The sequence below is a fragment of the Pteronotus mesoamericanus genome, unplaced genomic scaffold (genome assembly GCF_021234165.1).
Source record: "Pteronotus mesoamericanus isolate MK-2021 breed Mesoamerican mustached bat unplaced genomic scaffold, CSHL_Meso_final contig_68, whole genome shotgun sequence".
NCBI lineage: Eukaryota > Metazoa > Chordata > Mammalia > Chiroptera > Mormoopidae > Pteronotus > Pteronotus mesoamericanus.
In genome coordinates this window covers 14,366,032-14,391,890 of record NW_026555234.1, presented here as the reverse complement: position 1 = coordinate 14,391,890, position 25,859 = coordinate 14,366,032, and the positions used below count along the sequence as shown (strand labels likewise).

The 25,859-nt window shown below is 46.2% G+C and overlaps 1 protein-coding gene across 1 annotated transcript in view; it reads left to right on the top strand.

Annotated features, from left to right (window-relative positions):
- The window catches only part of LGI2 (leucine rich repeat LGI family member 2), a 28,969-nt gene extending 25,236 nt beyond the window's left edge, over positions 1 to 3,733 (top strand). The window contains exon 8 of the mRNA XM_054582001.1: positions 628 to 3,733. Coding sequence (XP_054437976.1) covers positions 628 to 1,445 — 818 coding nt within the window. The 3' untranslated portion in view covers positions 1,446 to 3,733. The remainder of the gene's footprint in view (positions 1 to 627) is intronic.
- Positions 3,734 to 25,859: the final 22,126 nt, after the last annotated feature.

The following is a 25,859-nucleotide window of genomic DNA, read 5'->3' as shown; positions in this document are numbered from 1 at the left end:
TTGTGTTGTTTTGAAGTTGTGTTAAGTACATTCGTGTTATTGTGCACCAAACTCCAGAACCCTTTTCATCTTGAAACACTGAAAATTTACAGCTATTAAATAACAACTCCACATTTTCCCCTCCTCCTGGACCCAGCCAGTCACCCTCTACTTCCTGTCTCTATGAATCTGACTACTTAAGGGACCTCATGTACATGAAATCATATAGTATGTGTGTATTTGTGAACTGGCTTATTTCACCATTCATCCACGTTGTAGCATGTATCAGAATTTCCTTCCTTTTCAAGGCTGGATAATACTCCATTGTATGGATAGACCATATTTGCTTATCCGTTCATCCCTCAGTGGACACCTGGGTTGCTTCCGCCTCTCAGCTCTCGTGAATAATGCTGCTGTGGACATGGGTGTACAAATCTCTCTTCATGGCCCTGCTTTGAATTCTCTTGGCTATGGGTCCAGAGGTAGAATTTCTGGATCACATGGTAATTCTTGGTTTAATTTTCCTATGGTTTCCCTACGGGCCGCCCCATTTCTCACCAGCAGTGTCCCAGGGTCTCAGCGTCCCTGTGGAGGAGCGCCTGTAACCATGGCTGCCCTAACCCCCTCTTCCTTTCTTTTGGAGCACAGGTCAGTCCATCGTGGGCTGTAAGGCCATCCTCATCGAGGACCAGGTCTTTGTGGTGGTGGCCCAGCTCTTTGGCGGCTCTCACATTTACAAATACGATGAGAGCTGGACCAAGTTTGTCAAATTCCAAGACATCGAAGTCTCTCGCATCTCCAAGCCCAATGACATCGAGCTGTTTCAGATTGACGATGAGACGTTCTTCGTCATCGCTGACAGCTCGAAAGCCGGCCTGTCGACAGTTTACAAATGGAACAGCAAAGGATTCTACTCGTACCAGTCTCTGCACGAGTGGTTCAGGGACACGGACGCGGAGTTTGTTGACATCGATGGGAAATCGCACCTGATCCTGTCCAGCCGCTCCCAAGTCCCCATCATCCTGCAGTGGAATAAGAGCTCAAAGAAGTTTGTCCCCCACAGTGACATCCCCAACATGGAAGATGTGCTGGCCGTGAAGAGCTTCCGAATGCAGAACGCCCTCTACCTTTCCCTCACCCGCTTCATCGGGGACTCCAGGGTCATGAGGTGGAACAGTAAGCAGTTTGTGGAGATCCAGGCTCTCCCCTCCCGGGGGGCCATGACCCTGCAGCCATTTTCTTTTAAAGAGAACCACTACCTGGCCCTGGGCAGTGACTATACGTTCTCTCAGATCTACCAGTGGGATAAAGAGAAGCAGCTATTCAAGAAATTTAAGGAGATTTATGTGCAGGCACCTCGTTGCTTCACAGCGGTCTCCACTGACAGGAGAGATTTCTTTTTTGCATCCAGTTTCAAAGGGAAAACAAAGATTTTTGAACACATAGTGGTTGACTTAAGCTTGTGAAAGTGTGCTAGGTGCATTAAAGAAACACGTAGCACTAGCTCTCCCAAGACAGGACCAGGGAAAAAATTTAAAATGAAGACAGGTTCAGAGGTCTGAAGTTCAACATGCATTGGGGAAATAGTTAAAAGTTTTCAAACTTTTAGAACTCACATTTTAATCAGGGATTGCATTTATTGGCTAACTGCATGACATGCCCATTCTCCCATTTAAAAAGACATCTTAAAGCCTGTGATTCTTAAGAAAAGAGTAAAGTATTAACTCTTACCATCTAGGAAAGTAATATGCTTTTTTTTTTTTAAATGAGAAAGGAGAAAAATTGGATAAGATGGGATAGCTCTTAAAATGAAATATTTTTAAAAGACCAACAAACTATGGGCCCTTCTCATCCCATTTAAGCAGTCTTTCTGGTAAGAACTCTTAAAGCCAAAGTCAGCTGAAAAGATTTGCTGATGATAAATTAAAAAATCTGGTAACACTCAGCAATGCTATTTGGAGCCATCCCAATTTCCTGAATCCCGCCCCCTCCCACCCTTATTAGCAGAACCTTGGCTATTTCATTGGCTCATATGGATGCTTGTCATGGGTGTGTCAACAAATAATGTTGGACAAATTGCTTCCTCTGCTACAGAGAATATATTCTGCTCACACATGTCTAGGCCCAGCATGGGCTATGGACCCAGGAGCGAGACAGAGCAGTTTCTCCTCCTCTTGTGGTTCAGAGCTGACCCCCGTGGTGGCCGGAGCAACAGTGCTTGTTTGATGCTCTCCATGACTCATCTGCTTCTCTGACCCCATTCTCTGAGTGAACAGGTAACCAGCAGACAGCCCAGAGACTGAATGGTGCTTTTTATTCTGTCCTGTAGAGGAATAGAGCAGGTATTTCCATCTGGTGAGAATTTTTGAAGTCAGATTTTGTGGGGGCAAGGAGGACTTGACGCAAATCTTGACGTACTTTGAAACCTAGAGATGGCCCTTTGATTGATGCATGTCTTTGCCTTCTGGGCAACTTAATATTCCAAGTAATTGAATAGCAATTCACCTACCTGCCCGCCTGCCTACCTCCCTACTCATGTAACAGTCCGCTGTGTTGAGGTGCGGATGTTGCCGCTGCCAGCACAGCCCTTCCAAAGGCACTACAGCACCCAATTGTAGAAAATGGGGTACTCTGGACGGCACACACCTCCCCCTCCCTGTCCTTAGCTCACTCCAGCCCATGTGCTGCCAGGATGCTCATCCTGTACAGGATGGGGGTGGGGGGCCAGCTGATCAGTAGGGACCAGCTTTGGAGCCAGACACTCTGAATCTCACAAAGCAGGTCTGCACTCAGAGGCCCAGGTGGCCTGGTTCAAGTGGGCCTCTCTGGGGTAGACCATCAGGAGGCTCATGAGGGTGGGGGTTCTGGTTTTGTGGAAGGGTCCAGGTGGATGTTCTGCCTGGTTAGCTGGTTCTCTTCAGAGAATGTGAAGTGAATGCATTTAGGAGCTTCTCTCCAAGAGTAACCCCACAACTTCTCTTCTAGCCATGAACGTAGCATAATCATTGGACTGTATTGTTATTTCTTTTAATGATTTTTTTGTTGGCCAAGTCATGAGTAGGTAGATGTTTTGCCGCAAATATGAATGTGTTTGTTGTTTCCAGATTTTAAGCCATGCAGATCGAGGCAATAAATAGCATTTAGAGAACAATGCATTGATGTCACAACAGCTCTCTTGGGTACATTCTGGGACTGCAGGCTGAGGGCTTCCAGCCCCAGGACACCAGGGATTTTAATGAACGGGCTCATCTGCACGTAGTGGATTTGTTGCTTGAAACATTCCTACTAAGTGCCAAACAGGAGAAAAGTGCTGGGTTTTCATCGTGTACAGCACAAGTGACTCTTTCTTCTGCCTTCTTGTGCCTTCCTGGTTGTTTAAATTGATGGCAAATGCCCAGATCCTTACACTGGGGAGGCTTAAAGTGGGATAGTCTGCTAGTCCTTGGATTGTCAAGACGGGCAAACTCTTCTTTCTGACACATGGAAGCCCTCAGTCAAGGCTGGGTGGGAAAACAGGCACTTGGCAAGTAGCCAAGCAGGGGACGTTTAGACTGCACTGGGGTCAGATCAAAATAATGTCCTGATTCAGACATTTGTGGAGAAAGCAACTGAGCCCTCGGTACAGTGCTGCCTCTACTGAGCGGTGCACCAGCTTCCCAGAGTCACCTCTGAGGGTGACATTAGGGGCTAACCATGTGATTCACCGTCCTGGTCACCATTGCCCCAAATCTGAAAAACCAGAGAGTACGGAATGCCGGACTCGGCGTGGGGTGGGGTGGGGAGACTTGCTGAGTCCCGGTGAGACAGGGAAAGAAAAACCTAAAGCTTATGACAGGGGTGGGGGTCAGTGGGTGAGAGGGTGGGTAAGCCACTCAGCTGCAATCAGGATTTCTTTTCTTTTACCTGCTTGTCTGAAAACTTTTAGACAAGATCCGAGTCTGCAGTCTGCAGCGTCCCCGCGCTGAGGGAGGAGATATTTGTTCTGGCCGACTTACTTAAGGAGTGTAGATATTCTTGGCGCGAGGCGATGGAAGCTTTGCTTCATTAATCTTACTGCTCCATCCCAAGAGTCCCTCAGGTTTTAAACAATTTCTGCAAGAAGATTTCTTCCAGTAATAATGTAAGAGAAAAAACCCCAAGCAACAACAAAAATCCAAAGCTGAGGGACACGGGGGACCGTCCCTGTGGAGGCAGCTCTGGGGGGGGTGTGCTTCTTTCTCCACCCATTCTCATCACCCACTGGTTGATCATCTCAGCTTGTTTTCTCTTTACAGTCTTGGTGGCTAGGCTCCCACACTGAGTCCCTCCACAAAGCCATGTGCTAAGATACCCAGCCTTAAAGCGAGGTCTTGTCCCCAGACACCATGGAGTCAGGAATAGATCTCTTATCAGAACTCTAAAAATAAGCCTTTGGTGTGAATGACGCTGTGTTCATGGGTAGTGGATAGTAAGACCAATCTGTATTTCAGCAAAACTTTACATCTTTCAATGTATATTTGTGTTCATCTCATTTGTTCATAAAGAGTTCTTCAGTTGATTGGAGGGCAGATATTATTCCAGTTTTAGAGAGAAGGAAATAGACACAGAAATTCTAAGTCATTTGGTCACTCAAAATCAACCAGTAGTGAGTGGCAAGACTAGAACTTTCCCTCTGAGCGGCAGGCCTTGTGTTTTCTTCCTGTGACACTGCCGCGCCCTCTGAGTGAAAATGTTCTACTCATGATTTTGAATATAGCAGCACCTTGAGATAAAATAAAAAGTGCAAAAAAATGTGCATAGCCAGAAGGAAAATAGTGCTGAATAGACACGATCCAATCAACCGGTCCGTTTAACAATTAAACACCACGGAACCACCGTTACATGCACGTCCCTACTCTTGAATGTCTTCCAGAAGTTTCAGATAATTTTCTGTTCTAAAGAGGGTTTCTAGCTGGCACGGTTGTCTCTCCCCTCACATATCTGTGGGAAGGAGGCTGAGGTTGAGACGCATCTGGTTCTTGTCACAATGTCCACAAGATAAACAAGAACAGTTCCGTGATGGGGGAGACTGAAAACTTGAATGCTCGAGTGATGATGAATTGCTCAGGGCCGCCATCAGCCTTTGGGAAGCACGCTGGAGATGGCAGGGTTGCATTTTTCTTCCCCACGGAGTGAGAGGCTGCATATTTTTAGGCAAGAAATCAGTGTGGGATGCTGGCAGTTTAGCTGCCAGGAACGCTCACGATGGAAATTTCTCCACCAGGGTATAATGGAAGAGAGAGGAAGGTCTGCGGGAGGCGCGTCTGTTTGCAGGCCGCCGAACACAACTGTCTTCAGCCAGCTTCCCGATTCTTCTGCAGAAGTCTCAGCCTCTTGTTTGCAGCTTTAGAAGAGGTCTTTAATTAGGCAGTGACCAGAGGTTCTGTTAAACAGCCCTCTAGACTAGAGGGCAGTAATCTAGTTGTTGACACAATGAGTGAAATGGCCCAGACCTGGGGGAAAAGTAAAGGAAATGGACAGAAAAGCAGGGCAGGTGGCTGTGGTGGAGAAAACTCTTTGGGGGAAGTGGAAACAAACTGAAAGGGAAAAAGTCACTATGTGTTCCTTTGCCTCAGCCAGGCAAGTAGAAGGTGGAATGACCAGGCAAATTAATGGCATCCCAATTATTAACGAAGAGAACCAATTGTAACACTAATTAGAATAAGAAGTATCTGGAAAGCTACTGAAATCTAAACCAAGGCACTCTTATCCTTACATTACGCCATTGCTTGTATCAGAATCTACCTTTTTTCTAGTAGGAAACTATGCATTCCCCATGAACCCCTTTGACTATCAGGAATGTATAAGACCTGTGATAAAATAGGCCAATGTGCCATTTGGTACCATTTTTATGTATTTTAAATGCATAATTTAGGCAAACTAAGAATAGTTCACATGTATATGAAAGCGAATTTTGCTGTGTGCAAGCTACAATGAATGCGTTTTAAGGCTGAATATATATTTAGCTCTTTTTGGTAAATAGAGTTAACAAATGATATGCCTCTTAATTCGATATATTCTGTAAACCTATGAATAAAGAGTAGCTCCTGCCTATTATGGCTTTGATCTCTGGTCTGCTTGAATGTGGCTACGTCCCCCTGAGTCCTAGAGCTGAAGGGATGACCAGCTGGGCTGTTGAGGAAGAGCAGAGTGTGCCCATGTGTCCTCATGGCTCACCCCTTATTTCACTGGGAGGCGGGCACTGCAGGGGCCTTTTGTGTCTTCTCCTTGCAAACTGAAAACTCTCCAAGTCACCGAAGAACTTTCCAGTTGCCCCTTTACCTGACCTGCAAGATCAGAATTTGACAGACTGACGAAGAACTCTAGGAATCTTCGGGTAGCTTCTGATTCTGCATGGTAAGGAGATGAGATTGCAAGATATTGTTGGCTGGATTGAACCATGAACAACTGGCAGGGCAGGATTTTTGACTTGTTCTCTGTGTAGCTGGGATCTAACCCAGTATAGAGTAGGCATTCAGTAAAAGTTTGCTGTATGTCTCTATGTCTTTAAGACCCATTTAGTTTAGTTGGACAAATGAAGGGTCAAAAACTCAAGTCACATATAACTTCATACCTACTGTGTGCCAAGTACTTTGATGTGCTGTGGGGCTTTTAAGAAGTACAAGAACAGAATTCTTGCTCTCATGGGATTTACACTCCCATTAAGAGGAAAAATCATAATTGCCTGAGTCTATAGGCACAGCACAAGGTCTAGGTGCCATTCTGTATCACAAAGTGGTGCGTAGCTAATTGTATAAGGAACGAAACAGGGGTGATAATCAAATCTTTAACTACTGGTACAGCATGTGCGATGAATTTGTTTTTTATTGATATGTAACAAATGGCCACAAATATAGTGGCTTAAAACAAAACATATGTGTGAGCTCACCATTCTGGTGGGTCGGGGTCCTGGCACGGCCCAGCTGGGTCCCCTGCTCAGGGCTTCACAAGCTGCAGTCAAGGTGCTAGCCACACTGCATTCTCAGTTGGAGCCTCAACTAGGAAAAAAGATCTGCTTCCAAGCTGCTTCGGGTCGTTGGTAGAATTTATTTATTTTTTGTGAATATAGGACTGAGGGCCTCGTATACTTTTGTGTGTGTGTTTGGCATTGGAGTTTTAAAAAATTTATTTTTAATTGTAGTTAGCATACAGTATTATATTAATATCAGGTTTACAAGATAGTGATTCCACATTTATATACACTACAAAGTGATCACAATAAATCTAGTAACCACCTGTCACTGTACATAGTTATTAAAAAATTACTGTGTGCCCTGTGCTGTGCATTACATCCTCGTGACTTATTTAAAAACTGGAAGTTTGTCCGTAATTGAGGGCCTCCTTTTCTTGCTGGCTCTTGGTCAGGGGGCCTCCTTTAGCTCCTGGAGGCCACCCACACGCAGCTGCCCATGGCCTTCTCCATAGTCCTCTTACAAGGGAGCTGTTGGCTTCTCTAAGGCCGTCAGGGGTCATTAGTATGACATCTCATCACGTTTACCCTATTCTACTGGCTTGAAGCAGGTCACAGGTTCTGCTCTCACTCAGAGAGATGGGATTATAAAGACCATGACTAACTCAGGGGAGGGGGGTCTCCTTAGGGTGTGTCCACCACAGGCACCCACACATAGAATGGACACCCAGCTGGTCAGAATAGATATTAACCACAACCAACCACTGGTCTGGGCCCAGTGCCTCCCCGTGGGATATGAGCTCTGAATACGGGGGATAAATTCATAGGAGAAAAGGTCACTCAGGTCAGGACAAGCACTGTTTTGACCAGGAAAAAGGGGCCAAAGGGGCCTGGTTCCTTTTCATTATTGTTTTACCATGAAATCATTGTGTGTGGAGAAGTATAAAAAACCCTCACAATTTTTCCAAACTTGCAAGTCAGAAACTCATTAATCCCAATATCTCAGTGCATTTCATCTTAGAACTTAGATGCTTTGTATAAATCACCCATTCCTGACCATGTGCCCATTAGCAAGGCAAGTACATGTATTTTCTCTACTTCTCAGAAAGCTAATTGGGGGCTAACTGTCTAAGAAGAATTGGAGGCATAAGTAATGTGTCACTTTCATTGATCACCTATTCTGGCAAATGGCTTCTTTACCTGCCTTCCAGACAGGGCAGCCCTTTACTGAGCAGGGTCTAATTGGCACAAATGACTTTCTCCAACAAATTGGTAGAAGAGCTGAGACCGAAGGCTTTGGATGAACCTGACCTCTTGGCCATTGCTCCAGATAGTCTCTTGCTAAACCTGAGCTGCTCCTGCCTTCCGCCAGGCAACAAACCAAAGCAACGCAGGAGAAGAGGCCTTCAGTAATGGAAGTGCACCCCAGAACCCGACGCACTTTTTGAAATTCGTATGTGAGCCCTGAAAAACGTTCTCCTGCCATACACCTCCAGGTATCTACTCTGGGAAGTCTACTAGAAACCAAGAGAAAAAGTCCAGCTGAGCTCCTTCACTTGGCAATAAATAATTGTTAGGGCCGGGAAAAACCTGCCCGGGTCCCTGTCTCCATCTCACCCTGTCCATCATCCCCTGGAGTGACCCAGAGCTCCGATCAGCATCTGTAGTTGGCAGGACTGAGAGATGCCAGGTTGCATCACCAGCCCGGTTAGCTCTGTCCTTCCCCCTTTTCTTTCAAAGGTAGCACAGGCTGAAGAGTATGTGAATGGAAGGTCGGGTCCTGGAGGAAAACAGCAGCCTTGACTCTTGTCCTGGCCCCAGGCTCAACTCTCCTCTGCCCTGGTGTGATTTGCTCCCAATCTTTGTGTGTTTTGTGGGTTGTGTCTGACCCAGAGAAAGATGACATTGCTCTGAAGACCATCCAGGACACTCAACTTGTCACTAACTGTTATGGACCGAATGTTTGTGCCCCCCCCCCACCACCCAGTATCCATCTGTTGAAGTCTAACCCCCAATGTGATGGTATTTGGAGGTGAGGCTTTGGGAGGTGAGGAGGTCATAAGGGTGGAGCCCTCAGGAATGGGATCAGTGCCCTTATAAAAAGAAGAGGAAACAAATGATCTCTCTCTGCTTTCTGTCATGTGAGGATGTAAGGGGAAGGTGGCCATCTGCAAGCCAGCAAGTGGGCTCTCCCTCGTCATCTAACCTGCCAGCACCTTGGTCTTGGACTTCTAGCCTCCAGAACTGTGAGAAATAAATTCCTGTTGTTTATAAGCCATCTAGTCTATGGTATTCTGTTAGAGCAGCCTGAACTGATTAAGACACCAGCCCCTATTCTTTAAAGACTGTACTCATTGCGAAATGGAAAAATGCAAGAATAGTACCTTTATTATTGATAAGGGTTAGATCGGAGACTGTGACTTACTATCTGCAGGCAAGTGGATTTCCTAACACTGAACCCTGAAACAGACAGCCATAACTGGTCGCAGACTCAGTGTGGAGGAGCAGGGGGCACGCTCGCTCTCGGCATGCACACCGGGAGGGGGAGGGGGCGACTAGCTTTAGCATGTCCAGTTTCTCCGTCCTCACTCTCCAGTCACAGTAGGACATCCCACGTTGGCTCGGGTGGAGTGTGAAGCGTGCAGGCTGGTGCTGGCAGCATCATGCTCTTGGGGTCTCCTCCACAGGGAAGGAGACACTGGAAGTAGGAAAGAAGACTTTGCATCCTAATGTCAACAACTTGGGACAAGGCAATGTCTCCTTATATTTGAGCCGATCTGGGGATCTCAAGCTTCCTATTTCTTAACATCTATTTGCAAGTTGCTCACAAAGACCCAGAGCAACGTATCTTAACCACATGGAAAAGAACTTTTTGGTATGAAACAGACTCGAAGACAAGGGAAATTTGTCAGCACTGAGAGAGGACCTATTTTGCAGGTAACAGGAGTTGATAGAATTGGGTAAAGCTCTGTTCTTCCCCCCAATCCCCTTCTAAATTTTTATTGGCTATTTTATCTTTTCATATTGAATATAGTGAATTATAATGTCATCCTGGGATCCTGAAGAAGAAACAGGTCAACTTTAAATTTCTTTCAGTAACACAGAAAATCAGGAGAATTTTCTGGCATTTCATATTTTCAGCAAAGTGGAGTATCTGCTCTACTTACTAAAAATGACACTTTCTCCCGCCGCTTCCATCTGCATTTACGTTCTGCGTGTGCTGCTGAGGTAGCTTTTTCCCCTTATGTTTACTGCCGAAGCATTTGCATTTCGGTCACAATAAATAGCCCAGTAAAACCCTCCAGAGGTTCCAGAACAGCTCTTTCTAAGTGTGGAACTACAGACAATGACTTATAGTCATGATGGTTCAGAGGAAGAAAAAAGTGGACATTTGCAAAGAAAAAAATAAGTTAATTCAAACAACTGCTCATTTAGCCATTAAGGAAATGAAAGATGAAATTGACGTGGCATTTCTATAACCAGTAAAATCGTGAGTGAGGAAAGCAGCCACAGCCCTGGGAAACTCTCGTTCCAGAGGCTGTGTCTGTGTCGGTCACCACTGTTTTTCTAGCACCCAGTTTGTCCCCTAGCCTAAAAGGGTCCCCCAATTAATTTTTCTGAAAGGATGTGATTGTTGAGTGTTGGGCGCTAGGCAGAGAGTATTCCACGCCTTAACTCACTTATTTTCACAACTGTTCTACGAAGTGGGGCCTGTCACATCCCCATCTCACAGATGAGCAAATAGAGGCACAAAGAGGCTGAAGGATCCCCTGGGTCGTACAGCTAAAGACCAGCAAAGCCAGGAAACCGTGGCCCAGAGTAGCAAGGTAACTTGCTCAAGTTTGTAGAGTGAGTAAGACCTGGGATATGAACACACCAAGTTCACCTCTAGAATAGGGTTGAAAATGTAGGATGCCCAGTTAAATTTGCATTTCAGAATAAACAACACAATTTCAAAGCATAAAGATGTCCCAAATAGTGCATGGGATACACTTAGGCTGAAAAGGATTCCTTGTTTTCCTAAAATTCAAATGTTATCAGATACAACATCCTCTATTTTTATTTGCTAAATCTGGCAACCCTAATCCTGCACCCGTTCTTTGTAGATGTGAAGAAAAGGAAGCCCCCAAGGGGTCAGCAAGTTGTTCAAAGTCAAGTAGCAAGTGAGCAGCTCAGCAGGAATTCAAACCAGAGCTGCCCGACTCTCACGTTGAGACCAAACAATGCTTTAGACAGGCCAAGGCTAAGAAATGAAGTCAAGTCATAAATTGACTCCCATACCACTCAAACCTGAAAAAAAAAAATCAAGCTTCTGTATTTGTCCTCTGATTAACATAATATTTTTTATGGACTCTATCCCACTGGGTAATGAGTAAATGGAATGTAGGCCAATCCAGTAAACTCAGTCTCATTGAACAACTTCAATACTCTCCTTCAGTCATTCAGGCTGTGGTGAGTTAAACACAGTTTTTCAGATTTCCACCCTCTGGGTTTCTCCTTTAAGAGAACTTTCAGGGTCCTTGTGGCAGACGGAGTAGGGTAGGGAAGGTCCTCACATGCATGTAGAATTTTCTAGATACTGCCTGGCCTTTATCCTGCCCTTGTTTGGTACTTGGCATGGGACCACTAAGGTCAGGCTGATTCTATATACTCTCCCAAGTGACCTTGGGCATGTTCCCTCATGTAATAGCACCTACCTCACCAGATAAATTCAAAGATTAAATGAGATAATAAATGAAAAACACTTTGAGCAATGCCTCACATTTAGCGAGTGAGTGTTCAGTACATGTCTCATGTTGTTGCCATTGGCCAGGCCCATCACTAGGTCTGGGCCATTTACCCCAGCCTTAGGCATTTGCCTGTCATGGCTTCCTTGACCCCCTTGCAAGCCATTCTGCCAGCTCTCTCAGCACCCGCGGTCACCTCGGCAGGACATGGAAATGTTGAGATCCCCTGGGGCCAGAGGTGCTGCTCTGTTAGGGCAGTTGTCCCTCATCTTGTGCCATAAAGGAGAAGGTCACTTGCTGAGTTTCTCCCAGACCCTGGCAGCCTCTGCCTGGGATGCATGGGGAAGTGTCACTGGCTCTGTAGGATTCTTGACCCTTCCCTCGACTTCAGCAGCACACCCCTGACATCCGCAACCTTGCCCCTGCTCCTCTCCTCCCCCTCCCACGATCCCCACAGTTGAAGGAATGGACTTCCCTTTTCCTCTGTCTTAAGGTAAAACTATGATTCAGTAGGCCAATGGAACTAGAGGCATTTAGAAAACTCTTTTCTTTTGACAGTGTCTGGCTGCCAAGACTATGGTCTTGCTAAAGAGGTCAAGGAAGGCAGCTCAGAGGCTCAAGCTGATGAATAGCCTCTTTCTTCTGGGTGGGACCTGCCCTTGCCTTCTGGGGGCAACTGGGAGTTATTATTATCCCCGAGGAGACGCACTCAGGCAGGTCCACTAGGTGGGGATATTGTAGAAGGGAACTGAACCTCAGCTGCCTGAATGTCCTAAGGTCCTTCCTGGCTGGGGGCACCTGTGAGGGCGTCTTGGCTGATGGAGCTCTGAGGGGACCTCTGGCGTTCCGGCCTGGAGCCAGGGCTCTAGATGGTGGCTTTCTCTTGATGCCCCCATAAGGAGTACCAGTGCAGGTCAGGGCCTTCTCAGCGCAGGTACAACCCCGAGAGCTGGCTGAGTGAACTGATTTCGGGGTCACTTCACAAGGCTGAGACTCACACTTCCAGCTGGCTCACTATGCTCATGCTTTCCCAGGCTCGGCCGATCAAACCAGCCACCAGGAGCCGCAAGGGTGGGGGGACGGAATACGTATAAAGAGAAATAAGTGTTTTTACCTAAATGAGAACACGCCTGGATGGAGAGTCATCAAAAATGGAGAGCACGTTTGGAAAAGCCTGTTTTGTAATACATGCAATACTGCTATGGTTGGGGGCTCTTCAAAGGGACAGGCAGACATCCTGTAAACGGGCTCAAACAGGCCTCAGCAGAAGATCAAGGAGGGACCGGGCAGCGTCAATGAACATGATGTCAATGCAGAAAGCAAGCTATGGTTTTGAATGTGAGCCACAAATTGCAATTCAATTATGTTGGTGCCACAGGCTGTATTTTTTAAAATTTGGCCACGGCAATACCTCCTGTCCCAAAGCTGGAATCTGGGTGGGCTTATGGCTCCCTTGTACCCAAGAAAATGCAGCAGAAGTGGTGCTGTGACCTCCAAGGCTGAATCACAAAAGATGGGTTAGAGTTCTATGCTGCATAACAAATGACCACATACGCAGCAGCCTGTCACAGAGTTCGCTATCACCTCACACTTTCTGTGGGTTGTATGTTTGGATGTGCGTTAGCTGGGTCTCCCAAGGAGGAAATCAAGGGGTTGACTGGGCCATGCTCTTTGAAGAGGCTCAAGTGGAGAACGACACACTTCTAAGGTTCCTCAGGCTCTTGGCAGGATTTATGTCCTTGGGACTGTAGACTTCATGGCCCCTGGCTTTTTCAAGGCAAATGTGCTCCCTGCCGGGGCCACCATGACAGAATACCGCGGATCAGAGGGCTTCAGCAACAGACATTCGTCATCTCGCTGTTCTGGAGGCTGGGAGTCTGAGAGCAAGGTGTCCACGGGTTTGCTTTCTTCTGAGGTTTATTTTGCGGATGATGGCCTTGCTCTCCTTGTCCTCTCTGTACATGCATTCCTGGTGTCTGTCTGTGCGTCCTAAGTTCCTGTTCTTATGAGGTCACCAGTTGGATTGGCTGAGGGGCCACGCTAATGGTCCCCTTTTAACTTTATCATCTCTTGAAAGGCGCTCTCTCCAAATAGTCACTTTCTAAGGTACCGGGGGTTAGCGCTTCAACATATGAATTTAGAGAGAGCATGGTCAGCCCGTGCCAGCAAGCAATGGACAGAGGGAGTCTCCGCTTCTTGGAGCCTCTCACTTCAGGAAAGGTCTGGGCCTCCTTCTGGAGGGTTCGCGTGATTAGCTCAGGCCCATTCAGGGTCATGAACTCAAAGTTAAATGATTAAGGGACATTGCATCTGAAAAATCTTTACACGTTTTTTTACACTTTACTTACATAACACAGCCATGGGAGTGACAGCCCATTGCGTTGGCCTCGTCTACTGGTTAGAATGAGGCACACTTCTGGCCGACCTGGAGGAGAGGGGATCGCACAGGGTGTCGGCATTAGGGGACAAGAATCATGGGACCTCTCTAAGGACTGTCCACCACAAAAGGTGTTACAATTTCCATCTGGTTTGCTGGGACACTCACCTGGAGCCCTGCGGCACCATGTAAGTGGTCTGACCGTGCAAACGCCTCCGAGCCGTGAGAAAGCTCCCACTGCCCCATGTGGGGGGACCCCATGGGGAAACCTGAGCTCAAGGAAGAGAGAGCGACATCCCGCGCCCCCTGCTGCTGCAGCCCAGCCCCTGACTGACTGCACCGCCAGAGAGACCCCAAGCGAGGACCACCTGCTGTGCGCTTTCCCAAGTCCTGGCCAGCAGAAGCCAAGTGAGATGATGAAATAATCACTGTTTTAAGCTACTACGCGCTGGGGCCATTCTATATGCAGCAATAGTACCCGCAATAGCAGGCATTCCAAAGCGAAGAGAGTCCAGGTGTAACTCTCTGAGATGAACATCATAAGGGATGTATTTATTCAGTAACCATCCCTGGCCTCCTACCCCCGTGTTCCCTAGCCCTTACCTATTTTACTTCTCTCTGTTACTCTTATTATTCGGCACACTTTATGTTTAGCTGTTGGCTTGTTGCCTGTTCTCCACCCCCCACCGCCTCCCTACATGTGAATTCCATAATGGCCACGCTTTGTCTCCCTGTCAGCGTCCAGAAGAAGTGGATCCTCAACATAAACATTATTATTTTCACTGCTGATGGCTCCTCTACCAGCTGGGGAGAGACCAGAATAAGGAAACCAGTGTTCAGAAAAGGTCAGAAGATCAGAAAACCGTACAGAAATAGAGCAGAAGTGGACCTGAGAGAACATACAGTTCAAGGCCACACTTTATCCTTGAGGAAACGGAGGCCCAGAGTAAAGGACTCAGATGACATAGGAGGTTAATGGCAGAGCTGATGCCTAGAGCCAGGTCCCTGACCCTCTTAGGGTTCTGCCCACGAGGTCACATCCACACAAAGGTGCCCTCATCTCCACTGCTCCCGCGGTCTTCTATTAGATTTTTGTCTGAACTTGCACACATTGAAAGACATTTTATTTTATAGCCTATTTCTATTATTTCTCCATTAAAATACAGTTAGGGCATTATATTGATTTTTTAAAAAAAAATACGAGTGGATGTTGGATGAATGAATTTCATTTCAGGAGAGCCATGGGGATTGTCTTGGCTTGGGCCCCCAGCAGGCAGGGCCTGAGACAAAGGCTTTGTGGGAGGGGTTACTACTGGGGGGAGCGATCCACGGAGCAGAAGGAGGAGGGAGCAAGGTGGCTGATGCTACGGGGGCTGCCTCCTGATCCCATGAGGCCTGTCCAAGCGGCCTTGTGAATTGGGTTTGGGGGCTGCCTGCAGAGAGGATGTAAGGGAGGCGTGTATCCATCAGCTCTCGTCTCCCATTGGCCGCAGTTGGTCTTGCAGCCTGGGGGGGCCTTGTAAGGTGGCAGCTGGATGTACATTCTCCCGCAGCAGGACAGAAAGGCGTGTCCCGCACAACATGTCCACTTGTCCCTGCGCGGATCTGGTCAGGGTCTGCCTTGACCTGGTCGCTGTGCAGCGTCTGGAATGAGAGAGAGGTGAGGCCCAGAGGACTTTAAGGGAAGGGTCTGTCTGATCCCCAAATTTCAGTTCTTTCCAGTGCAGACAGGTGCCTGCAGTTCAGAAGAGGGAGGCAGCTCAGAGCTTCTGCTACGAGCCTGTGGCATTTCCGGCTAATCACGTAGCCTAGATTTCTCATTGTAGAGTTGTCTAGGAAACTCCATCTGCAGCATCATAGTCATAGAAAAGTTCAATGTGCCTTTTTGTTAGGAGAGAACTGAACCAAAATCTCACCTCTGAGGATTCTTGGCTGCCAAAGGTTTCCCACTTCCTTGATGCTGCAGCGGGTATCCCGTTTGCCCCACACGGGCCCTGCTTATAGGATGGCCAGCGAGGGGGGCAGGCAGCTTAGCCTGTCCGGGAGGACGCTGCAAGGAAAGTGACGGTTATTATCTTCTGAGAACATACTGTTTCCAGGCACTGGGCTAAGCACATAAGAACCATTTTCTCGTCTAATTCTCACTGCAAAATTCCAGGTAAATATTATTCCCATTTTATAATAAAAAAAAAAGGCCTGGCTTAAAACCTCTCTGCAGTGTCCCACTGTTCATACCAGCACCGTCCAAAAGGAATGCAACACAAACCCCAGATGCTCACTACAGGTGGGCCTTGACATTTCCTAGTAGCTACCTTTTTAAAAGTACCAAGAAACAGGTGAAATTAATTTAAATACCGTATTTAACACAATATATCCAATGTGTTAAAATCATTGCCTCATGTAATCAATACAAAAATATTCATGAGATCTTCACTTTTTTTTAATGCCAAGCCTGGAAAACCCTGTGTGCATTGTCTTACACTCCCGGCACCCGCAGCTCGGACTGGCCTTATTTCCAGAGCTCCAGAGCCACAGGTGGCTGGTAGCTTCTGCACGGGACAGTACAGGCCTTCGCTTTAGGAGACCAGTTCGCAGCTGGATATTTTAAAAAGTGCAGGGCCCGGGCTGTCTTGTGACTGAGGATGCGCTAGCTGTGCACGGTGAGCAGAGATGCTGAGGGTTCTGCAAGACGCTCGACATCATATAATGACTGGGACTGTCCCTAAGAGGATGAAGAACAGTCCTTCCCAGAGGTCAGTGGTCCTCTATGGAGAATCACTCCTTTGATACATGTGAAGTGCCCAGAAAAATGCCTGGCTCATAGGAGCCTCTCAATGCAAGTTTACCATTACCATCATCGTTATTACATTAGGCTGTCAAGTCCAGACTGCATTTCCTGGCATATGAAGCCCTCTATAATCTGACCTCTAGTCCTAAGAAGCTATACATACTCATATATACATACATATACAATACCCATAATAATATATATTAGTAGTTGTTATTTCTACTATATGTGTGTGTGTGTGTAAGGGCTTTTTATATTTCACTTTATTGGTACTCAAATCTGCCATCAGAATAGGAGATAAGTAATATTAATCCCATTGTACAGATGAGAAAACTAAGGCCAGAGAAGTTGAACTGCTTGCTTAAGTTCACACAGCCAGTGAGGGCAGAGCCACGACTCCCTCCCTCTTTGTTAGAGATTATCCATAAGGAAGTCTGGGAGCCAAACCAACACCAAGGCTACAGGCATCATGGTGGAAGCCAGCCCACCTTCTGTTTCCGAAGAGTGGCCAAGCCCTTCCTGGGACGACACACCAGAAGAACAATTCTCCCCACGCCGGGCCTCAGGCTCACCACACAGTTTCCCTCCCATCCTGTCCTAGAAGCGAGCTCGGAGGAGACGACAAAGAGAAACATACCGTGCAATTGCAGCCTCAACAATGACGACTGATGAAGCACAATAGCAGGATCTGGCCTGTAATCAGCCTCAAGCTCTACTCAGCTATTTAGGCGTCCATTCTGCCGGCTCGGAGAGAGCGCAGGGAGAGGCACACACTCCTCAACTTCAGCTCCGGGCTCATCATTGCGGCGCGCCATGCGCAGAAGGGACCCCTTTGTGACGGCACTGCAAATTACAGCCCAGCAATCTGGAGTCTCAGCCGGAGCAGAGTCTTCTCTCCCCTAAAAGAAAAATCTGTTTTAAGCTTAATTATAGTCTGTCATTACCAGCAATCTTGTGATGATCCAAAGTCCTTGGTGAAATGATAATAATAATAAAAAAAAAATAGAGAAAGAGAGAGAAGGAGAGAGAAGCAATTCAAACATGAGTTGAAAGGACTCAGACCAGTACTGGGATGGGAGGCGATGGAGCGTTCTTCAGAAACAACTGTGAACTGGGGACCCGAGCTTCACAATGGTAAATAGTTATTCTGACTCGATTGGCCGTATACAAGGCCCACGGGCTCAGTGTTAACTTCACCCACTTTCTGAGTCTTTAATTGTGTCGCTCCAAAATTTACCCTGTAAAATGTAAGAGCAGCTCCCAAGATAAACCAATGCCCAAAATCAAATGACCTAGTTTAAACAGGACAATGTTTCTCACCTAGATCCTGAGAGGATGCATTGAACATACCAGACGTGTTCAATGATGGTTCTTTGCATTTTAGCAGGAAGATGCTGAGATTTATCAGAAGACATCTTTTCTTGGTCAAGTTTTCTTTGTCACTTCCCACGGAGTGGACTGTTCATTTCCTTTCAGGTACAGCCAACCGTTGGGAGCTCCCTCTTGTGGCCATTTCAGCAATGGAACTGTATCAATTCCCACTTCCCCACTCAAACCCAAAGGCAAAACTGAGAAAGAAGATCGATGATCCTAGCTGGTGGGCCTAGGATTGGTTACTAGAGAGTTGGGCTTTGGAGAAGTCTCAGATGTTATGCTAAATCTTCCTGGAGCCCGGCTGTCCTCCCAAATCCATGAAACTCTGTGAAATGATGTGAATGGCAGGTGAAATCTGTTCTTCTCTTGTTTAAATTCTTCCGTAGGTATTTTCATAAGTTATTTGTGGAAATAATTGTTTTATATTATATATAAAATGAATGTATTTATATTATATGGGACATAGTATTTTGCATTTGTTGTTCTGTGAAAATCCTTAGAGCATCAAAGAAACCTATTAAATTTTGTGTTTCCATAGGAAGATTCTTGAGGTGATTCGGAATAAACATCAGTGCATTGGGCGTGGAGTTTGGACGGTGTTCAGAGAGAGTTGAGTAAGCTCCCCAGGGAGGTCGCCTTCCCTGGAACAGCTGCTGGGTCACAAGGAGAACCGGGCCATCATTTCACGCTGCTCCTCACTTCCTTACCACTGCCCCCTGGTTTCAGGAAGGAGATGATGGTATGACTCACCCCTCAGCGCTGTGTCCTGACTGTGAAACCTCCGGAAAGCTTCTTAATTGTGGGAACAAGGTTAGGAACGAAATGAGTTAGGAATTATTATGTTGCAAATACCAGAAAACACAACTCAAACCAACTTAAACAGTACATGGAATGTATAGGTGCAGATAAATGAGAGGTGTGTGTAGGATTCAGGTAAGGCTTGACCCAGCGGATCAGAACCATCGCCCAGATCCCATTTCTTCCATCTCTCCTCTGTGTCTGCTTAGGTGTGCTTTTCCCATTTCCCTTCAGCCTTTCTTGAAGGCCACTTGAAGGCATTTCTTATATACTTTAAAGAAAGATTCCCTACATTTTTCTTACTGAGGTAATTCTCTGTCCCCGGGAATATGTATCTGCAACAAGCTAGAAATACCAGAGAGTTAATATCTCCAAAATGACTGTCAATATAAAAAAAATTAAAGAAGGAGTGAATAAATAGCTTATCCTGCTCTCTCCTAGTGGGACGATTATGGTATGTGCTCCACTCCATATCTCAAAGTCCCCGAAGGAGCCGAGCCCCCGCTACCCACAGCAGTCTTGTCAGCCTGTCCTTTGTTGGTTTCCATCCTTTCCCAGTGTCACAGCCTGACTACCTCACAGTGCTTTTTGGGACTCCCTGGCTGCAAGATCACTTGCACCCAAGTCTTTGTCTCAGGATGTATTTGGGGTAACCAAGCTAAGAACAAGACACGTTGCTTCCAGGAAGAGGCGCATGGGCATTGGACAGGAGACCACAGATGTCCTTTCGAGAATTCCTGAAGACATATCCCACTCAGAGGAGCCAGAAGAGCTCCTTTCTGGGTACAGTCCTTTGAGGGGAGGAAACCAGGGAGCATCCGCAGAAATGCCAGCAATTTCCACTGCTGAACCCATTTCATCTTGTGGAGGCCGGTGAATGGCAGGAGGCAGGATGGGAAAAGGGAAGGCAGTCCATTTTATTCACAGGGAATTAGGGACAACAACCAACTGACCAAAGCAGACTGGTTTCAAAAGCTGTCCTATCCCACCCCCACCGCCTGATTGGAGGTCTGCTCCAGACTCACGGACCTCCCACACCAACAACACACATCCCCTCAAATTTAGACCAGTGGTGTCCAATAGAAATACAATGCAAGCTCCAAATGCAAGTCACCTATGCAATTTAAACTTTGCTAGAATTCATGTCAAATGAGGGAAAAGAAACAGGTGAAATTAATTTTAGTAATATATGTTACTTAGCCCAATTATCTCAAATACCATCCTTTAACAGGTAGTCGATATAAAAATTACTAATGTGATATTTACATTATTAAAAAACACAAACTGCCTTCAAAAGCCAGTGTGCATTTACATTCAGAGCACAGTTAAATGTGGATTAGCCATACTGTGAGTGCTCAGTAGCTGTATGTGGCTAACGGCTACTGTGTCGGGCAGCACAGATTTGGAACAGAATTTGTTGCTATGTAGTTTCAAAAATGCTTTCATACCTTTATCATTGTCTGGTCAACATTCATAAGAGGCAGACCCTTCGGGCTGTCACCCTCATTGTGACACTCCCTTTGGGACGGGTATGATCAGGGGAGGTCAAGGTATTTCATAGCCCTTGGGGGTAGCAGGGCTGGGGCCTGAGCTAGATCTCAGTCCTGTGTGCCTCCTTCACCTCACATGTATTTCATCTGTGTTCAAATTATCTTTTTTAAAATCCCTTTTAATACCTAATAGGTGCTAGACAAGACAACATCTCCTGGAATTACTGGCAGAGAAAGTGTTGTAGGTTCCCTTGGTGGAATTCAAGGAATTTTCACCCTTCTGGGTTCTCAGTCGCGTGGGGGTACACCCATATGGAAGCAGGGGCGTGGAGAGCACTGCGTCCCAGGTCTCTTCCAGGCCTGAGAGTCTCAAACCACAGATGGCTGATTGGTGGGGAGAAGAGCCGGCACCTGCAGGTCACCTCTGGGAGCAAACTGTCACAAGTAGCTGTGCCTGAGGCTGACCTAGTTTGACAGTGGGCTGCACAGAGGCGCTCTCCTCTTCAGGATTTGTTCCAGGCATTTGTTTTTTCACAAACCACTCTACTTGCCTCTAAAAATACTCCTCCAAAGCAGATGCGCAACTGGTCGTGACTCTGGCGACAGCCCAGTGCACAGCCCTGAAGCCTCCCCTTGGGCCTCCAGCTCAGGGACCACAGGGGAGAAGGGCACAGTTTCCTACCTTACGACAGGCAGCGCTGGTCACTCCCATCACCCCCAAATGAATCCCTCCCTAACATTAGATATGTGCCAATTAAGAAGGGCTCTCAGGCTAGCTGGCTGGCTGTGAACAGCATGTTTGGAACTCTCCAGTTGCAACAGAGAAAACTTGATTTTAACCAAGTTAATTAATCTGTCTCTGTCTCTGTGTCTGTTTGTTTACCTGTCTGCCTGTCTCTCTTACACACACACACACACACACACACACAGAGTAAAAATTCAAAGGATAGGTTCAGGCATAGCTATACCCATGTTCTCCATAGATCACGGGAATCTGGTCTTCCCCTGGCTTTCTTCTGGTTCTATTTCTTCTGTGTTGATTTCATTCTCAAGCAGGTTTTCTCTTCACAGTGTCAGGGTGGCTGTCGGTAGCCTTAGCCTTACATACATACCACCCCAAGTTCAACCAAAAAGAATATTTCCGTTCCCTGATAATTTTTAAACATTTTTATTGGGGCATAATTGATATACAGTAAACAGTATGTATTTAGAGAGTAGAGAGAGTATAGTATAGTTTGATAAGCATTGCCATAAGTATACACCCATGAAACCATCACTGCAATCAAATCAGCGAGTATTTCCATGACTCAAAAGTTGTCATGGAATTCTCCCTTCTCGCCCCTTCTCTCCCATTCCAAGTAACTGCAGGTCTGCTTTCTATCACTTCGTACTACTTCGCATATTCTAGAGTTTTATGTACATGGAATCATAAAGTGAGTGTGGAGGGCGGGTGTGTGTCTTGGATCGCTCTGAGCCTAATGAGCTCTTGTCACGCCTTCCTCTTAAGGTGGCTGACCTCAGTCTTCTCATCATCCTTAACCTTTTGGTGGTGCATATTAAACAGTACACTTATTGGCTGCCCATCGGTCTTGCCCTTAGAAATGCCAAGAGCCAGATGGTGGTGGTGAAGGTCTGGAGTAGGTGTGAGTGTGGGGTGTGAGTGTGGAGTGTGTACTGAGAGGAATTGAGGTAACAGATCGCTAAAATAATTTATATTAATAACCTGAAATGGCCTGGATCTGGTTCGGTCCTCACAGAACACCAATGTAGTAAATCCACAAATTTGGTCTGGAGAAGGGAGTCAGGCTGTCAGCAGCCTTTAAACAAAGCAGGACAGCTTTAGGAGTCACTTTGAAAGTCTTTACATATGTTAATAGAGGGTCACCTAGAGGGTGAGTTGGGATCATCAGGCCTGGGGGCAAGTTCACAAAAATCCTTGAAACGTGAACTTGCCCCTTATGGGGTCAGGTTGGGTTAACTAGGTTTTCCCTCAGCTCACAAGAAGCACTCTGGCTTCTCCCTCAGCAAAGGGAGAAATGACTCAGCACAGATCCAATTAATTTGGTAGAAGATACATGAAAACTTGGAGGTGCATATATTTTTGCCTCTCAATAGTCTCACAATTGTGCCTCAATTTTTTCAGAACCACCTCCAGAGTCTAAGACATTCATTAAGTTTCCTGTCATTTTCTTGGGTGAAGATGAAAGCAAAGACTATTTTCCTCTATTTTAAAATTAAATTTATTGGGATGACACTGGCTAATCGCATTTTATAAGTTTCAGGTGTACAATTCTATAATATAGTCTCTGTAAATTACATTGTGTGCCCATCACCCAAAATCTACTCTCCCTCCACCACCATATATTTGACCCCCCTTTATTTTCTTCAGCCTCCCCCGACCCTATTTCCCTTTGGTTTGGGAGGGGGTGATATTCTGTAACTGAAGTTCCTAGAAGAATTTTATTTTTTTTCTTCAAAATGCCTCCTTCAAATGCTATCTAGGTGTGACACTCCCTCTCCTTCCCTTCCCTCCAGGGGAACTTGATTTAACTCTCAGACCTAGAGGGAGTCATCTTGCCACTGGGAACCATGAGCCTCCTAGGGAGAACAGAACCCTGGGACAGCTCCTGTAGTCACGCAGGTGTGGGAGAGGAGGACCTGCCACCCTGTACGGCAGTGGTGCTCCTTAGTCCTTGTCCATCTGTCACCCAGACCACATCCAGGGGTGTCTGACGGGATGCATGCAGCCCAGGATGGCTATGAATGCAGCCCGATACAAAACTGTAAGTTTACTTAAAACATTATGAGACTTTTTTTGTGATTATATGTCACAATGTATTTAATGTGTGGCCCCAGACAGCTCTTCTTCCAGTGTGGCCAGAGATGCCAAAGGTTGGACACCCCTAATTATAGACAGTAGGCAACTGTGGGAAGGAGAGCAGGCTCTGCCGCTGGGGAAATGAGCACTTTGCTGGAGGGTCAGGTGGGTCTCATGGAGCATCGCAGAAGCATCTGTTCTCTCTCCAGTGGCGTCACAGCCGTCTCCTAACTAGAATGATTAACTCCAAGCTTATAAAAAGTCATGTCAAAAAGACAAATACGCTATGATTCCACCAAGTTGAGGTGTCTAAAGTAATCAAATTCACAGAAACAGAAAGTAGGAGGGTGGTGAGTAGGGAGAAATGGGGAATTACTGTTTTTGGTTACAGAGCTTCAGGTAGAAGATGAAAAAGTTGGGGCGGGGTGGGAGGGTGAACAGGCAGAACACAGAGGCGTTTTAGGGCAGTGAAAATACTGTGTCTGATACTATAATGATGGCTACATGTCATTATACATTTGTCCAAACCCATAAAATGTTCAACGAAAGAGTGAACAGTGAACTGTGCTGTAAACCATGGACTTAGGGTGATTACAATGTGTCGATGTAGGTTCATCAGTTCTAACAAATGGACCTTCTGGTGAGGGAATGTTGGCAATGGGGGAGGCTGGGCATGTGGGAGGGCAGGAAATATATGGGAAATGTTGGTGCCTTTCTCTGAATTTTACCATGAATCTGAAACTGCTCTAAAAAATAGAAAGTCTTCATTAAGCCATCCCCAAATTTTAGAGACCTGTTTCATAGCAATGTGAATACACTTCATTTAATGGTTAAGATGGTAAATTTTATGTTATGTGTTTTTACCACAATAGACAACATTTTTTAAAAAGCCGTTTAAATTTCACTTACTTCCAAACCCAGGTGGGCCCGGTGAGTCATAGCACGTGTGTGTACAAATAAAGCTGGGTGTTCAAGGGGTGGAGCTGTGCACGCACTACGTGTGGACGTGAACACTGGTGCCCCGTAATATGTCCACAGGAAAGTGGACTTGTGAGTATCTTAAGCCAAATGGAGAAGAATTGTTTGGGGCCCTGGAAATCAGTGGCCCTGTGTCCTAAGCTGTGAGAAAGAGGAAGCTTTAAGACAAGGGCTGTCTAGTGGAGCTGAGGTAACTGAAACAGAGGAAAACGGGCACCCATGGAGAAGAAGGTTATTGCAAAGAGACAGTGCTTGCCCTTTGTGCAAACTCCTTGTCCTCTAGCATCTAAGGAGCCACATTTCTTTGTGATGCTGACTGCGGCTGAGTTTGGGAGGCTGTATCTGCAGTGTGGGCTTCTGTGAAGACGTGGATTATTAAGATGCAAATTAATAATCATAATTCCTGGCCTTAAATGGCACCTCTTCTTGAAAGACCTCAAAGAACTTTACTATTTACCGTCCCAAACAAAATGCTGCTTTCTCCAATAACACGGTGAGGTACAAACAGCCACCGAAACAATATAAAAAGAAAACATGTTAAATACAGTCACTATTGCAGGTGCATTTTGGATGGGAAATGTATTTTGTTGGAGAAATTGTTATCAGCTAGGCTTCTCTTCTTTTTTCCCCTTTTAAGCCACCATTAAAACCCAGAGTAAGTTACCGTGAAAAACTATAATAATGCTAATTTTGTTCCCATTTCCTGGCTTTTTCCACTAGACTTGAGGCTGTTTAATATGACTTTAAAATTTTCTTCCATTAATAATACCCTTTCTTTTGGCCTCTGATCTTTTGAAGTTGTATTATTATTTCGCTCTGTGAGTGACTGCGGCATATTTGCTGTTCAAAATCAACTCCCAATGCATGAAAGCATATTCCCAAGGGCCACGCTGTCCACCCTGAAATTTAAAAGCTTCTAAAAATGAGTCGGGTGCATCCTTCTGAATGGAAACATTTGAGGCAGCTTGCCCTGGAACCTCCTTGGGAACAGGAAGATGTGGAGCATGCAGGGGGGGTGGTGCCTGAATGGGGCGGAGTGTGTGTCTGTCTGTCACTCACACCTGTAGTCCTGCGCCCTAGCTCCAGGGGCACCCACACATGTGGTAATCACCTACTACGGGCAACAATTTCCTGCGCGCACCCCTGTGCCTGGCCCCTTTCCTTCCTCCCCAGCATGGGAACAGCTGCTTTTTCTCCCGGAGGGGTCCCTGAGGGTCCACAGATGCTGAGCTGGAGTGTCAAGGGGATCTGAGTCCTTGAAGGATGGAGTTGAGAAACACGGGGAGCATCATACTCAGAAGTGAGAATTGTGTCAACTCCCTGTGGCAACTTAGGCCTGGTCCTTCTCATCAGGTGACTCAAAGGACTATTATATGTGCCTTAGACTCACCCCCAAATTGCAAAATAAGTCTGTTGCTTTAATAAACGCAGCTTGTGTGGTGGAACACATATGTTTATTAAATCAGTGAGTGAATGAGTGAATAAAATATAAAAGAATGATTTGCATTAATGCCCACCATAACCCTAGAAAGTAAACACCATCTTTATCCCCATTTTCTAGATGAGAAAACTAAGGGTGAGAGAAGGTAAGCCCTTGTGAAG